Source organism: Jaculus jaculus, chromosome 14 (assembly GCF_020740685.1).
Source record: "Jaculus jaculus isolate mJacJac1 chromosome 14, mJacJac1.mat.Y.cur, whole genome shotgun sequence".
Lineage (NCBI taxonomy): Eukaryota > Metazoa > Chordata > Mammalia > Rodentia > Dipodidae > Jaculus > Jaculus jaculus.
The window spans coordinates 83,867,800-83,885,965 of NC_059115.1; the positions used below are offsets into that span (position 1 = coordinate 83,867,800).

At 40.2% G+C, this 18,166-nt stretch overlaps 1 protein-coding gene across 2 annotated transcripts in view; it reads right to left on the reverse strand.

Annotated features, from left to right (window-relative positions):
• Scamp1 (secretory carrier membrane protein 1) overlaps positions 1–18,166 on the reverse strand; it is a 95,760-nt gene that overhangs the window by 38,265 nt on the left and 39,329 nt on the right. For both annotated transcript variants that reach the window (XM_045134035.1, XM_045134036.1), the window contains exons 3-4: positions 4,644–4,742; positions 2,957–3,065 (exon numbers count right to left, since the gene is read on the reverse strand). In XM_045134035.1, coding sequence (XP_044989970.1) covers positions 2,957–3,065; positions 4,644–4,742 — 208 coding nt within the window. The remainder of the gene's footprint in view (positions 1–2,956; positions 3,066–4,643; positions 4,743–18,166) is intronic.

The following is an 18,166-nucleotide window of genomic DNA, read 5'->3' on the forward strand; positions in this document are numbered from 1 at the left end:
TTTTCTTCTCAGTGTCTTACGTTGTTCGATGTCACCCTGCTATAATTCTAAACCCATGCTGAGAGAAAGGACTTCTTAAGTTTTCCACTATTAACACCATGGAGAATGCAAGATTAATAACAAAACAACAAATTTGAAAATCTCATAAAAGCACCCATAAGATAGCTATGAAAACTATAGAAGTATGAAAACCATGAAGCAATCATGCAAAAAAAAAAAAAAAAAAAAAGCCTAGAGAAGGGCTGGAGAGATTGTTCAATGGTTAAGGTACTTGCCTGCAAAGACTAATGACCCAGGTTCAATTCCCCAGTACCCATGTAAAGCCAGATGTACAGAGTAGCACATGCATCTGGAGTGTGTTAGCAGAAGCTAGAGGTCCTGGCACACCCATTCTTTTCACTTTCTCTTTTTCTCTCTCTCTCCTGGCAGATAAATAAAAATTAAAAACCTAGAGAAAAAGAAGTTTTAACCATGAAGTGAGAAAATGTGCCTGTGTAGAGAAATAAAACTGAAAATAAGACTTGAAAAATGGAGGAGGGAATAAAAAAAATGAAAAATAGCAGGAACTCAGACTTCAAAATAGAAGTAAGGGGCTGGGAGATGGCTAAGCAGTTAAGGCACCTGCCTTAGGCTTGCAAAGCCTAAGAATTCAGGTTCAATTCCTCCGTACCCATATAAGCCAGATGCACAAGGTGGCACATGTGTCTGGAGTTCTTTGCAGTAGTAGCTAGAGGCCCTGGCGTCCCCATTCTCTCTCTACATATATCTGCCTCTTTCTCTCTCTCAAATAAGTAAATAAATAAAGTATTTTTTTAAATAGTAGTAAATAATAACAAGTAAAGGCCACTTTCTAATTTTTTGTTTTTAAAGACAGAATTAGCACACCAGAGCCTCTGCCACTGCAATTAAACTCTAGATGCTTGTGCCACTTAGTGGGCATGTGCAACCTTGTGCTTGCCTCACCTTTGTGCATCTGGCATATGTGGGATATGGAAAGAGATCCAACATAGGTCCTTAGGATTTGCAAGCAAGCTCCTTAACCACTAAGCCATCTCTCCAACCCCTCCCCCCCGCCTTTTTGGTTTTTCAAGGTAAGGTCTCACTTTAGTTCAGGCTGACCTGGAATTCACTATATAGTCTCAGGATGGCCTCAAACTCATGGTGATCCTCCTACCTCTGTCTTCCAAGTGCTGGGATTAAAGGTGTGCACCACCATGCCCATCTCCACTTTCTAATTTTAAATGTTATATATCTCACAACTTTAAAAAAATCAACTACATATACTTTTTATATAACCAAAAACTTTTCATAGAGAAAGTGTGACCTATTTCTGATTTTTTTTTTTATTTGAAAGCAACAGACAGAGAGAAAGAGGCAGATAGAGAGAGAAAGAGGCAGATAGAGAGAGAATGGGCATGCCAGGGCCTCCAGCCACTGCAAACGAACTCCAGATGCATGTGCTCCCTTGTACATCTGACTAACATGGGTCCTGGGGAATAGAGCCTTGAACTGGGGTCCTTAGGTTTCACAGACAAGCACTTAACCACTAAGCCATCTCTCCAGCCCTATTTCTGATTTTTAACGTGTTTACTCTGCTGTGTTAATTAAAGTATTAAAATTGGAGACTGGGGATGTAGCTCAGTGGCAGAGCACTTGCCCACCATGTGAGAGGCTGTGGTTTGGGAATAAAACTTCATCCAGCTTACATATATCCATCGGGGTCATCCTCTAGGAGGCAAGAGGTAAGCGGGGAAGAACAGAAGTAACAGAGTCAGACAGGCCCGACTACTCACTGCCTAAGTGGCCTTCGGCAGCTTAGTCTTAGATTCTTAATTTGTAAAATGAGATTAACAGGGTCACAAATCATAGGAAATGTACTGAGGATTAAACATGAGCTAATAGGTAAAAAGTACTAAAATGTACTAACATACTGTAAAATCTACCTCTATTCATTCCTCTCTTTGTTATTCCCTTTACTAAAATCTCTCACATAGAAATAACTTGTATTAGTCAGCAGTAAGAAAACAGGACAGATTATAGCTACAGTTACTTAAACCCAGATGCAAAGCAAACCTACAGTGGGCTCCTATACAGACTGTCTCCAAGGTGCAAGCAAGAAACCACCCAGGATAGCATGTCCTCATGAGGTCCTAGACCTACACATGTGAAGACCAGGGAGAAATGTTCTGTATGCTACTGCTTTCCTAATCTAGTGACTTTGCACAATTCTACCATCCTTACAATAACTAACCTTTGTGCCCTTCTCACCCTCTACCTACCTATTTTCCCTGCAGTGTTCCCAGGATGTGATCTTTGTAATCACAGACTGAATAAAGATTTCACAACAAGTCCACCAAAAATATCCTGGACTTCCACAGGTTACAAAACACATTTTCTGCCGGGCGTGGTGGCGCATGCCTTTAATCCCAGCACTCGGGAGGCAGAGGTAGGAGGATTGCCGTGAGTTCAAGGCCACCCTGAGACTACAGAGTTAATTCCAGGTCAGCCTGGACCAGAGGGAGACCCTACCTCAAAAAACCAAAAAAAAAAAAACCACATTTTCCTAGCTTTTTTTTTTTTTTTTTTTGACCTGTGAGGACCAGGACAGACCATCTGAAACTGGTCTGAGTGAAACAGGTAAAAAAGAAAAGACATACTCAAATGCACTCAAAGATTCAATACAGAGAGCTTAATACAGAATCAAAGCCTCCTTGGCTTAGAATTAGCCGAAGTTATCAGATTAACGTTTCACTTTCTCTGAGATCAGACCAAGACTCTTCTAATCTATCAGGAGACTGCACCTATCAGGCACATTATCTGAGAGCAACAGGTATCAAGTGAGTAATCTGCACATCCGATCTCCCCACCAGAATCAGAAAACAGGGTGCAGCTTATCCACCAGCCAAATGACCTAGAGCAGAGACAGACATTTTCTTCACATTTCTTTGGATACTACCATGCTGACTGAGGTTTTGCATTTCTCTTTCTCGACGATCTAATTCTGCAGCTTTTCTTTCTAGTTCTTCCTGGCGCTTAAGAAGTTCAGCTTGAGCCAAGGCATGTTCCTAAACAAAAATTACCAACATATAAGTAGACTGTCAGAAACACAAAATAGTCTAACATTTATATGTTATCTTCTACTTCTTTCTACTATGGCAGAAGCCTAATTAAATGGGCTTCCAAACTAAGAGAATTTGTTGAAGGTTATAGTTTTGGAAAACAATGTAGACATTCTTCTCATTTTGGTCTTTGTGTTATGAAAACACTCACTGGCAAGTTCAGTGGACGAGGGGGAAAAAAATCCCCCATTAAGACTAGCTACAGTCAGCCTGGGGAGATTGCCAAGTGGTTAGAACGCTTGCCTGCAAAGTCTGCCGGTCTGCCGGTCTGGGTTCAATTCCCCAGTACCCATGTAAAGCCAGGTGCTCAAAATAGCTCATGCATTTGGAGTTCATTCGCAGTGGCCCCGGTATGCCCACTCTCTCCCCTTCTCTCAACTGTCACAATATTTAAAAAAAAAAAAAGAATAGCTATGGTTTAGGCAGTATAGAAATTTAGGAAAATGGAACTAATGGGCTCTGTGTGCCAAAATGAGATAGAACAGAGGCATGGTATGGTAGTTTGATTCAGATGCCCCCCCATAAATTTATGTGTTCTGAATTCTGGTTCTCAGCAGCTGGTGGCAATTTGGGAACTGGAGCCTCCTAGAATCAATGTATTATTAGGGGCAAGCTTATGGCTGTTAGAGTCAGCTTCCCTTTACCAGTGTTTGGCACACTCTTCTGTTGCTATTGTCCACCTGATATTGGCTAGGAGGTGATGTCCACCCTCTGCCATCATGGAGCTTCCCTTCAAGTCTGTAAGCCAAAATAAACTCTTTCCTCCTACGAGCTGCTCTTTGGGTGCTTTTTACCAGCATTGAGAAGCTGACTATAGCACACGAGGACAAGCAGAAGGTAGGAAATCAACTGCTTTCATCAATTGGATCAGACGATATGAGGGTCCCAAGAATCAAAAATAATGCATAATGACTTAAATGCTATAAGATCCTGGGGCAAAAATTCTGATTTGTGGCTGGGCATGGTGGCACACGCCTTTAATCCCAGCACTGGGGAAGCAGAGGTAGGAGGATCACCATGAGTTCAAGGCCACCCTGAGACTACATAGTGAATTCCAGGTCATCCTGAGCTAGAGTGAAACCCTACCTCAGAAAAAAAAATTCTGATTTGTAACTCCATCTGCCCATATGTGATTCAAGCATTTTATTCATTTATTTTTCCTGGACTTTTGCCTTCTTCAACCTCTTTATATTGTCCATGAGTTAGCCATAATAACTCTTTGCCAGTAACAGCTACTGTAGTGATATAATGCATTAAAAATTGAGACTAAAGGCAATAAAACTACACTACATAAATTGTACATGATAACACATAAATTCAATAGTTTAATCAATAATGTGAATAAAGTACATGTTAGAAACTGACAAAGTAGGAGCATTTACAGGATGACAAGAGACAAAACAGGTTATCCAGACTTTAAAATTATTTAAAAGTTGAACAAATAACAAAGAATTATTTTGCTGAGAGAATAAATGTTTATAATGTAACTTCTCACACAAATTTATAAAGTTAGCATGAACTAACCTTTGCAATCTGTGTATAAGCTGGATGTTCCTCTGTTGGTTTCATTATTGCAGGCTGTGTATTAGGTACATTAGGCATTTTCACACTACCTGGTGGAGGCTAGAAAGGTTAAGAAAAGGACAGATTACATAACAGAGATCCAACTTTTTTCAAAAGGTAGGTATAAAGCAAACTCCCAAGCCCTGCCCCCTTCCCCCACTGCCCCTCATAGTCATGTGTGTGATAAACGCCCAAGCTCTGTCCCCTCACCATCATGAGAAGCATCTGCATTAATTAAGGTCATAGCACAAATGGACCTAACAGATATCTACAGAAGATGTCATTCAAATGCTGGAGAATACACATTCTTTTCAGCAGCACATGGAACATTATCTAAAATAGACCATATATTAGGACACAAAGCAAATCTTAAATATAGGAAAATGAAATAATTCCTTGAACTCTATCTGATCACAGTGGGATTAAACTACAAATCAATAGCAAGAAACAAGAAAAGCTACAGGGCATATACAAAATCATGGAAGCTAAACAGTACACTACCAAATGATGAATGGATCAATGAAAAAAAATCAAGAAGGAAATAAAAAAAATTCATAGAACCAAATTATAATGAGAACACAACATACCAAAACTTTTGGGACATATCTATAAAAGTACAGGCCCAGGGCTAGAGGGATGGCTTAACGGTTAAGGCATTTGCCTGCAAAGCTAAAGGACCCAGGTTCAATTCCCCAAGACCCACATTATCCAGATGCACAAGGGGGCACACACATCTGGAGTTCGTCTGCAGTGGCTGGAGGACCTGGTGCACCTATTCTCATTCTGTCTCTGTCAAATTTCTCTGTCAAATAAAGTAAATAAATATACATATTTTTTGAAGTACAGGCACAGATGGATTCACTGGTAAATTTTACCAGAACTAACAGAGGAAGTCTTTAGAACACAAAGCAGACAAAACCAGAAAAGAACCTCTTCTCATCATTTTATAATTAACCTACCCAACACACAAACCAAAGAACATATATTGAAAGCAGCTAGAAATATCAAGTCACCTATAAAGGAAAGCCCATCATAGCTGGGTGTGGTGGTGCACGCCTTTAATCCCAGCACCTGGGAGGCAGAGGTAGGAGGATAGCCGTGAGTGTGAGGCCACCCTGAGACTCCTTAATGAATTCTAGGTAAGCTTGGGCTAGAATGAGACCCTACCTCAAAAAAAAAAAAAAAAAAAAGTAGGAAAGCCCATCAGGATAATCACAGATTGCTCAATGCTCAACACAAACTTTAAAAGCCAGAAGGGCTTGGAATTATATATTCTAAGTTCTGAAAGATAGCAACTATCAACCAAGATTACCTTATCCAGCAAAGCTATCCATCCAAATTGACAGAGAAATAAGGACATTCCCCAACAAAAACAGGCTAAAGGAATAAATGACCAGCTATACAGGAAATACTTAAAGGGATCCTACCCACTGAAAAGAAAGAAAAACACACACATGAGGAAACAGGAAAAAATGATATAAAAATAATAGCTAATACAAGAAAGTAAAGGAAAAACAGGAAACACTACAAAACAAGAATGTCAAGAATAAACACACACTTTTCAATAATAACTTCTTTTTGTACTTTGTTTTGTTTTTTTGAGGTACGATCTCAATCTCACTCTAGCCCAGATTGACTATGTAGTCTCAGGATAGCCTTGAAATCATAGGAATCTTCCTACCTCTGCCTCCCAAGTGCTGAGATTAAAGGCGTGTGGCACCACACCGAGCTTTCAATAATAACTCTTAATATCAATGGCCTCAATGTCCCAACCAAAAGACACAACCTGGCAGATTGGATTAAAAGGCAGGATTCGTCTGTTTGTTGCCTGCAAGAAACTCACTTCTCCATAAAAGATAGACTATTTTAGGGTAAAGGGATGGGAAATGGTATTTCAAGCAAATGAGCCTAGGAAACAAGCAGTTGTTGCTATCCTAATATCTGACATGAAAGACTTCAAACCAACATTAGTTAGGAAAAATACAGAAGGTCACTTTATATCAATTAAAGGAACAATTCAAAAGGAGGACATTATAATTCTAAACATCTGTATATCTAACATGGGTGCTCCCAATTTCATCAAACATTCTTAGACCTTAAGGTCACAGATAACACCAAGCACAATTGTAATGGGTGATTTCAATATCCACTCTCAACAATTGACTGGTCATCCTGGCAAAAAATAAGTAAATAAATAAACAGGAAAAAAAAAAGTCCATGCCTAGATGGACTTACTGGTAAATCTTACCAGATCTCCATGGAAGAACTATCACCAATGCTTCTCAAACTTCCCCATAAAATAAAATAAAATAAAAAGGAATACCACCACACTACTTCTATGAAGCCTGAATTACCCTGATACCAAAACCAGACAAACACAGAACAAAAAAAAAAATTACAGACCAGTCTTCCTCATGAACATAGATGCAAAAATTTTCAAAAACTACAGGCAAGTAGAATACAAAAACGTATCAAAAAGATCATTTACCTTGACCAAGTAAGCTTTAACCCAGAAATGCAGGGATGGTTCAACATATGCAAATCACTAAATGCAATACAAATCACATGATCATATCAATAGATGCAGAAAGGGCATTTGACAAAATCTACCATCCCTTCATGGTAAAAGTCCTAAAGAGACTGGGAATAGAAGTAACATAACTCGGGTTGGAGAAATGGCTTAGCAGTTAAGGCACTTGCCTCCAAACACCACAGTTCAATTCCCCAGGACCCACATAAGCCAGATGCACAAGGGGCTGCACACATCTGGAGTTCGTTTGCAGTGGCAGGAAGCCCTGGCGCACCCATTCTCTCCCCCCCCCACACACACCTTTTCTCTGTCAAATAAATAAATAGCCGGGCGTGGTGACACACACCTTTAATCCCAGCACTCGGGAAGCAGAGGTAGGAGGATCACCGTAAGTTCAAGGCCACCCTGAGACTACATAGTGAATTCCATGTCAGCCTGGGCTAGCGTGAGACCATACCTCAAAAAAACAAAAAAATAAATAAATAAGTAAATATTTTTTTAAAAGTAACACCTCAACCTAATAAAGGCTACTTATGACAAACCTATAGCCAACATAATACTAAATGAGGAAAAACCTGAAGCTTTTCCACTAAATTCAGGAACAAGACAAGAGTGTCCTCTGTCCCCTCGTTCATTTAATAGAGTACTAGAAGTCTTAGCTATAGCAATAAGGCAAGAGACACTCATAAAAGGGATACAAATTGGAAAGAAAGTGAACTATCATTATTTGCAGCTGATAGGTCCAATACATGAAGGACCCTAAAGACTATCATCAAACTTTAGAGCTGATAAACACTTTTAGCAATCTAGCAGGAAACAAAATAAACACACAGAAATCAGTAGCTTTCCTGTATACTAACAACAAATATGCTGAGGATGAAATCAGAGAATCACTCCCATTCACAATTGCCTCAAAAATAATAAAGCTCCTTGGAATAAACCTAACAAAGGAAGTGAAGGATCTCTACAAGAAAACTTCAAAACCCTCAAGAAGAAGACAATAGGAAATGGAAAGACATCCCATGTTCTTGGATTGTAAGAACCACTATTGCAAAAATAGCAATCTTACCAAAAGCAATCTACACATTTAATGTAATCCCCATCAAAATTCCAATGGCATACTTCACAGAAATAGAAGACACCATCCTAAAATTCATTTGGATGCACAAAAAAATCCTTGAATAGCCAAAATAATTTTGAGCAACAAAAATAAGGCTGGCAATATTACCATTCCTCATTTTAACCTGTATTACAGGGCCATAGTAAGAAAGTATACAGTAGTCAGCGTGATAGCATACATCAAGAACAACAAAGAAAATACTCTAAAACTCACCCAACTGTATCCTTATTACTAATGCTGTACTGCTTTAAATAATAAATGAAGTATTAAGTACAATAAATAGGTAGATAAGGATGAAGATAGGTCTAGAGCTAGTAAATTTGGCATATTTGACATCAGTTTGTGATTAACAGCTAGAATCTGCATAATTCTGCATAATTTCTTCACATTTGCAGGTGCTAGCTAACCCAACTCTAACCCCAGCATTTCTTCAGCCACAATGAAGGTTTCTCAAACTAAGCCCAAGTATGGAGGACAACCTCTTGTTGTAATTAGTAAAGATCTACTTTGATGATGGTTCCTGTTTGTTATTTTTTTTTAAGTTTTCACTGCTGCACATATAAGAAAAATAAAAAATTCCACTCAAGACTGCTCATTTTAGTCACTCAGCAGATCACACATCTGTGAAGACCATTAGCATACATTGTCTACAGGTACAAGCTGACACTCAGGTTGTTCTTCAGAGTAAACCCATCTTGTGTCTTTTCCTAAAAGCACTATTTGAAATTTTAAATAATAGTCTAAATACATAGGCAAGCTAGAAAATCCTGGGTGGTCAGAAAGTAAGAAAAGGAGCCAGGCATGGTGGCACACACCTATAATCCCACCACTCTGGAGGAAGAGGTAGGAGGATCATCATGAGTTCGAGGCTACCCTAAAACTACATAGTGAATTCCAGGTCATCCTGGACTACAGTGGAAAAAAAAAAAAAAAGATAAAAATCTGAAAAATGAAACAAAACTGGGACTGGAGAGATGGCTTCACAGTTAAGTCACTTGCCTGTGAAGCCTAAGAACTCGTTAAATTCTGCAGTACCCACATAAGCCAGATATACAAGGTAAAACGTGTCTGGAGTTCCTTTGCAGTAGCTGCAGGCCATGGCATGCCCATTCTCTATCTGCCTACGTCTTTCAAATAAAATTTCTTTAAAAATTAAATAATTTTAAAAATATTTATGTATTTATTTATTGGAGAGAGAGAGAGAAAAAAAGAGAGAATGGGCACGCCAGGGCCATCAGACACTGCAAATGAACTCCAGATGTATATGCCACTGTATGCATCTGGCTTACATGGAACCTGGAGAATTGAACCTGAGTCCTTAGGCTTCAAAGGCAAGCACTTTAGCTGCTAAGCCACCTCTCCAGCCCAATAATTTTCTAAAAGATAAAAAGGAAAGAAGAGCCAGGTGTGGTGGTGCATGCCTTTAATCCCAGCACTCAAGGAGACAGAGGTAGGAGGATCACCATGAGTTCGAGGCCACCCTGAGACTACATAGTGAATTTTCAGGTCAGCCTGGGCTAGAGTGAAACCCGACCTCAAAAAAACTCAAAAAAGAAAGAAGAGTAATACCTAAATTACAGAAATTATCAAATATAAAATAAGCATGTTTAATAAATAATTTAAAAGAACAGTAAAAGCTTGACTGATCAATTTTTTCAAATACAAGTAGAAATTTCTAAAAATGATAACTGAATACCCAAGTTTAATAGAGGAGTTATGCTACACACGACATAAAGGGAGGAGATGATTAGGAAACCAAGGTGGGTCTAAAGAAAACTATACAGAAAAATTAAAAATTGGAGAATATGAAGAATTATGAAGCATAAGAGAGCAAGGAGGTCTGACAGACAGAAAAGCCCTAGAGGAAGAAAATAAAGAGAATGAGGTATCTGTTTCAAACAGGACAGGAGAACACATGCTCAGATTGAAAATTCCAAACCCATACTGGATTTTTTTTTTAATTAATAAAGATATCACAGTCCAAGAGGAAACTCTAAAATTGAAGAGATCTTAAAAATATCAGAGAAAAAAGATAATTCATAATACAAAGGAATGTCAGTAAGAATGAGAGCTGGCTTCTCAACAACAAACATGGAAACCTAAGTACAGTGGACTACAGAGAAAATTATTAATGTAGGACACTAAACCTAGTTAAATTAGCTTTTGAAAACTGTTGGAGTTCAACAGGGTACCTACAGGTATAGCATCCTGGCACACTCAGTATTTTGAAATAAAGGACACACTGGAAGCAATATTATATGTCTAACCTTCTTCCATCTTCCAGTCTCCTCTTTCATCCCCAAATCAAGCACAAAAGCTAGAAAAGTCATTCTCTCCCATCTCTCTCAATCTTCGTTTCAAGAGTCCTGCCTCATACCCAAGAGGAAGGAAAGTGTTGCAGTCGGGTTTGCATTGCTAGTAGAAATCACCCAAACAAGAGTAGCTTGTAAGAAAAAAAAAAGAGGTTTATTCTGGCTTACAGGCTTGAGGGGGAAGCTCTATGATGGCAGGGAAAATGATGACATAAGCAGAGGGTGGACATCACCCCCTGGCCAACATAAGGTAAATAACAGGAACAGGAGAGTGTGCCAAACACTGGCATGGGGAAACTGGCTATAACACCCATAAGACTGCCCCCAACAATGCACTCCTTCCAGGAGGCATTCATTTCAAATATCCATCAGCTGGGAACCTAGCATTCAGAACACTTAAGTTTATGGGGGACACCTGAATCAAACCACCACATTCTGCCCCTGGCCCCCATAAACTGATAACCATCCATGATGTAAAATGTGATGCATTCAACCAATTTTAAAATTCCCCATAGTTTTTATCAATTCCAATGGTTTTCATACATCCCCATAGTCCAAGATCTTTTAACTGAGCCATAATACCAAAAAATAACCTCAGAAAACCCATAATGGCACAAAATAAACATTTACACTGCAAAAGATGGTATTGGGCATAGCAAATACATACTCAGGCAATACATTATTTAAACAGAGCAAATATCAACCTCTGTAGCTCCAAGTCCAACAACTCAGTGTCAAATCTCCAAGTCCAGTAACTCTAACCAGCAACAAATCTTTAGAGTTTCAATTCCACCCTTCCAGCTAGGCTACTCACAGTCCTGGAAAACTTCATCCAGGGCTGGCAGCTCTCCTTGGCAGCCATAACGTGGTCTGTACATCTCTACTAGGTTTCCACTGCAATTCACAGCTCATTCTCAAGGCCCCCATTGGGTCTCCATGCAGGCATCCAGCAAACTTGCTTCACACTGCCCATGGCCATTTCCAAAACACAAGACAGTGTTGTAAACTCAATGACCCCTCTCTTCCCTGCATTTCTCATACTCCACAATACCAGGTAGGGTGCCAATTTGTTAATCTAGGGGGGAATAAAGCAAACTTTGAAGAACAGGACACTCCGTGAGCACTCAGGTCCCTTCAAGAGTCCACATTCTTCCTGTTTTCCCAGTGCATGTCAGCTGGCCCAACCTCACTAGCTGTTCTCTCTCAAATGATTTGCAGGTGAAAGGGCAGCAGTTTAGGCCCAAAGAATTTTTTTTTCTTTGCCATATCCCTCTGCTCACACCAGTTCATTTCTACACAAAGCAACCCTGCACAACTTCTCAGAACATGGGAATAACAGCAAGCTTTTCACACAAACTGCCTTTAGCACAGTCCAGGCAAAGCTCTTTCTCACCTTCATAAGCCAAACCTCACAGTCCATAGTTCTTACCAAATTCAGGGCTTTCAACTCTGACCAGAATAGTCCATCAAGCTGTGCTTACAGCACTGCAAGGCATCTCATCTCTTAGGCCAAGGTTTCAAATTCTCCCACATTCCTCTTTAAAATCAGCTCCAAAAGGCCAAAGCCACACAGTCAGGTGTCTACCAGCAATCCCACTCCTTGGTACCACTTTACTGTTGCAGTCAGGTTCTCATTGCTGGTAGAAATCACCCACCCAAGAGCAGTTTGTGGGAAAAAAAAAAAAAGAGGTTTATTTTAGTTTACAGGCTTGAGGGGAAGCTCCTTGATGGCAGGGAAAACAACATGAGCAGAAGTGTCTCATATCAGATGGACAACAGGAACAGGAGAGTGCACCAAACACTGGCAAGGGGAAACTGGCTATAACCCCCATAAGCCCGCCCCCAACAATGCACTCCCTTGAGGGGGCATTAATTCCCAAATCTCCATCAGCTATGAATCTAGCATTAAGAACACCTAAGTTTACGGAGAACACCTGAATCAAACCACCACAGAAAGCTACACAGAGCTTCCCCCTTAGGCCATTACCATTAAGTCAACCACCTTGTCCAGTCACATTTCCATATGGCTATCCATTCCTCATTAAGCTGAAGCATGAAAGTTTCTAAAAGTTCCATGTCAAATAAAACCTAGAGGGCTGGGGACATGATTCAGTGGTTAACAGCACTTGTATGCAAAGCCTGCCAGCCCAGGTTCAATTCCCCAGTATAAATGTAAAGCGGCACATTCGTCTGTAGTTCATCTGCGGCACCAAGAAGCCCTGGCACACCCATTCATATTCCCTCTCTCTCTCTCTCTCTCTCTCTCTCTCTCTCTCTCTCTCTCTCTCTCTCTCCTTTCTGTCTAAGTAAATAAAATATTTTTCAAAACCTTCAATTAAATAAATCACTCATGTTTTTCTATTGTTAATCTGTCTTTGTCTCAGGAGTGTCAGTCATGACCAATATAATGCAAAAAGAAGCACACCTTTCCACCCCTACTGAATCAAGATGACACAGGAACAACACATACTGAAACAATTACTACCAACAACCCTCACTGAAAGAACTTTGACCTTAGAAATGGGGGAGAGGAATGAAACGATAGGAAAATTTGAGGGTCAAGAAAAGACCAGTCTCGTTGGACATGTCACAGTATGCTATCTTCATTTTGCATTCAAGTCTCCAGATATAAAAGAACACTAACTTGCCTGTGGGAATGAGGACATGCTAGTACAACTGGATGTACCAGCTATAAGGTGAGTTCCTCTCTTGACAAACATGGAACTGTGTCTACCCTGACTTTGTCAACACTGGAAAAACCCGCCGAGATGAACAGACTGTGCAGAGATAGGATCACAGTAAGCTGAGAGAGGCCAGAAGAAACAGAGCTGATTTTCATACAAAACTACAAAGTCTGAAAGAGCAAGGTTCAACAACCTTCTCCCATGGTGGGTGAAATTTCACAAATTAGGAAAGGTAAGAGGCTATAATTCCTTTATGTTTTACCACAAATTACCTTGCTAATTATCCATATGGTTTTAGAAAACCCTACTAGGGGGCAAGAGAGTTTGCCTATTGGTTAAGGCATTTGCCTGCAAAGCCTGAGGACCCAGATTCAATTCTCCAGGACCCATATAAGCCAGATGTACAAGGTGGCACATGTACCTGGAGTTCGTTTCCAGTGGCTGGAGACCCTGGTGCATCCATTTGCACTCGCGCGCTCTCTCTCAAAGACATAAATAAATTAAATATTAAAATTAAAAAAAAGAAAACCCAACTAGGGCAGCTGAGACATGGCTCAGTAGGTAAAATGCCTACTGTGTAAGCATGAGGACCTGGAGTTCAGATGACCAGCATCCACACCAAAGTCAGTCATGGCAGCACATGATCACAATGGGGAAGCAGAGATGGAAGGATCCCTGGAGCTGGCTGCCCAGCTAGTCCAACCGAACTGGTGTGCTCCAGGTTCAGTGAGAAACCCTGTCTTGAAAACTAAGGTGGAGAATGACTGAAGACACTAGACACAACAGAGATATACATCCTTGTCTCACATATACACCTATTCATTCTCTCTCTCTCTCTTCCTCCCCGCTCCCCGTGTACTCATTTATACCCACATATATAAACATGCAGACGTACACCACACACATCTATACACATGCAAGAAGAGAAAAACTCAACTAGAACCAGACAATAAAAATTATAAAAAGAGCTGGGCATGGTGGTACATGCCTTTAATCCCAGCACTTGGGAGGCAGAGGTTGGAGGATAACTGACTTCAAGGCCACCCTGAGACTACATAGTGAATTCCAGGTCTGCCTGGGCTCCAGTGAAACCCTACCTCAAACAAACAAACAAAAATTATAAAAAGATATATTTAACCGCAACAGAATTAAGGATACTCTAACAATCATAGTTATAAAATGGTAGATGGACCATTCTATAACATAGCATGCTTTCTATCCATTGGAAATTACAAGAACATTTCACTTTTATAAAAAATACTCTGTACTCAAGATCCCATTCAGGCATGAGAGTTTTAGGAGTTGCCTTTATCACACGTAAATATCTTCCACCACCACCCCTCCATTTTCATCTATATTCTAAACATCTATTCAGAAAAACAACTTCTTGCTTTTTTGTGGTCAGGGTCTATAGGAATGATTTTTTTTTTTTGAGATAGTTTAAAGCCAACCTGGGCTACATGAGAGCCTATGTTGCCAAGGATGACCTTGAATTCTCTGCCTCTACCCCTCCCCCAAGTACTGAGATAGACCACCATACCCAGTTTTATATGTGTTAGAAACTGAACCCAGGGCTTCATAATGCTAGGAAAGCAATGTGACCACCAAGGTACATTCTCTGCCCCACATATTCTTAACATGCATTCATAAATCTGGAATCAGAAACTATAAGCAACTGAGAAATGTAGACACTAGGCTTTACCAGAGAACATCTCTAGGGTTGAAGGAATTTGCATTTTTTAAATATTTTATTTCTTTATTTGAGTGTATGTTTGTATGACAGAGAAAGAGAAAGACAGAGAGAGAGAATGGATATGCCAGGCCTCTAACCACCACAAACAAATTCCAGATGTATGTACCACCTTAGGCATCCGGCTTTACATGAATACTGGGGAACATAACCCAGGTCCTTAGGATCTGCAGCCAAGTGCCTCAACTGCTGAGTGATTTCTCCAGCCAAGGAATTGGTATTTTTTTAACTAGCTAACATGTTTAACAATCTCCCCATGTTAATCCTTAGACAAGAAAAAAATGTGAGAATTTCCTGAGTTTCTAATCACCACTGTTGTATTCTACTCAAAAGAACTTGAAAGGTACCCTGGAAATTGTCCAGATTTCAATCTGTTTCCCAGTCTCAGATTCAGCTATCAACGGACTGTGCTATACCTTGTAAAGAAACATTATACCAGGCAAACCAGGGATGCTGGAATTATCAGACCAGGAATAGTGAAATTACTGGACAAGAAACATAAAAGAACTATGACGGCTGAGGATGTAGCTCAGTTGGTAGAGTGCTTGTCTATCATGCATAAAACACTGGGTTTGATCCCCAGCACTATATAAAATCGGTCTAGCTGGGCATTGTGGCACACACCTGCACTCTCAACACTCAGGAGGCAGAGGTAGAAGGATCACTGTGAGCTCAAGGCCAGCCTGGACCTACCAAGTGAGTTCCAGGTCAGCTTGGACTAAATTGAGACCCTACCTCAAAACTACAAACAAAAATATTGGGTATAGTGACACATGCCTATAATCCCAGCACTAGAGGTCTCATGGATAACATGAGGATCACAGGTCATAAAGTTAGACTACGTATGGAATGCATATTTTGAGTAAGTTTCAGCTGCTTTTGTCACAAAAAATAAAAAATGAGAATTATATGAGCTGATGATTACGGTTCACTGCAGTAACATTTTACTATCTATGTGTATTCTATAAAATATTGCACATTTTCAATATATACAAAAATAATATCTTTAAAATAAAACATACGGTTACATTTTCTCTAGCAATCACACTTTTTGGTACTTTACTCAAGGAAAGTGAAAATGTATGTTTGCACAAAAACCTACACAGATATTTATAGGACCTTTATACATCACAGTCAGCCTGCGAAGTAACTTCAAACTTCCTTCAGTAAATGAATGGATCCATAGACTGTACATTCAGATGAGAATGTTATGCAGTGCTAAAAAGAAATGAACCATCCAACTATGAAAAGACATAGAGGAACCATAAATGCATACTAAGTTTCAGAAACCAATCCAAAAAAGCTACATAATGTAGCTCCCAATTGTATAACAATGGAAAAGAGAAAACCAATGGAAATGGTAAGAAATAAACATGCAAAAAGAGGTCACTGGTGAAACTGTAAACAGGCAAAGCACAGAGGGCTTTTAGAGGAGTGAAATGTCTCTACTAATTGTAAGGATGGAAACAGGTCATTACACATTTGTCCAAACCCACAATATGTATAATACTAAGATTCACCCTTTGGGAGATTTTGATGTGTCAGTTGTACAGGTTCAGTAATTGTAATAAAATATAGCGATCTGGTAGAGAGTACTGTTAAATATACTATGCATATTGGAAATCTGTGAACCTTCCTTCAACTTTCTGCAAGCGTAGAACTCCTCTGAGTCGGGCACAGTGGCACACGCCTTCAATCCAGGCAGAGGTAAGGACTGCCATGAGTTGAGGCTGCCCTGAGACTACAGTGAATGGCAGGCCAGCCTGGACTAGTGTGAGACCCTACCTCAAAAAAAACAAACAAAAGGAAAACTACAAAAAATAAGGCCTCTTCAAAAATTAAAAAGCTGGTGAGAGAGTCTGAAAAGGAGATTAAAAAGATCACCTTCAGGCATCACTCCAGCTACAGAATGAAGACAGAATGAACAAGCAACAAGAAAGGCAGGAACGTGAATAGGTGAAGACCTACCACTGCCGAAGTGTAAGCAAAGAACGATGGTGTTCAGGCCAAGTGTCACTGGGGAAATATGGCATCAGATAGGGAAGTATTTTTTTTTAATTTTTTATTTATTTATTTGAGAGCGACAGACACAGAGAGAAAGACAGATAGAGAGAGAGAGAGAGAGAGAATGGGCACGCCAGGGCTTCCAGCCTCTGCAAACGAACTCCAGACGCGTGCGCCCCCTTGTGCATCTGGCTAACGTGGGACCTGGGGAACCGAGCCTCGAACTGGGGTCCTTAGGCTTCACAGGCAAGCGCTTAACCGCTAAGCCATCTCTCCAGCCCGGGGAAGTATTTTTTAAGGTTGATCTAATAGAATTTCCTGACGGGCTGACAAATTATAAGGAAACAGATGTGATAAGATGCTAATTGAAGGTAGCAAAACAATACAAGCTATCATTGCTCTTGGTTGCCCATCAGAATTGAAGATACCAGACTCTTCGGTTATGGGACGTAGAGAAATCAAACTGAGCTATAAGCTTCCTCTGTGCTGGCTAGTTTTTACCAGGTTTGAAGGTGCTATGCACACTGCTGGGAAGAAAAGTCATGAACAGTATCTCTCAGCAGTGGACTCTGCATAATACCATACATCTGACTTGGCAGGCAGGATGTGTCCACTGGTGCAATAGGGACATGACTTTTATTGGTCACAAGAGGGAACCCATGCCAGTACTGTAATCTAGGTCAAACGTCCATAGCTGGGGAGATCAAATGCCCTAGGGGGAAACCTACTACTGCTATTTTGTTAAAGGAACGGGCTGTCCAACTCCCGTATTTATGTCACACACACACAGCAGGTTAGTGCTGCTCCCAACTGGTCAGAAGCTTTTCTTTTTCTAATTTTGCAGTGGTCAATGGTTAATGTAGAGACTCATAACTGGTCAAAATACCAAAAATTAGTGACTTCTGAATGATCAGGCTTATACAGAACCCTATACCATCCCTCTCCCAAGCCTTACAGAACACCATGGAAGAGGGGACAGAAAGAATGTTAAGTACTATAGGATGGGGAGGAATGAACATACAACTCTGACATCCGGGTGTTATGTGGCCACTGCACTCATGAACTCACAGCAGCTGTGGTTACC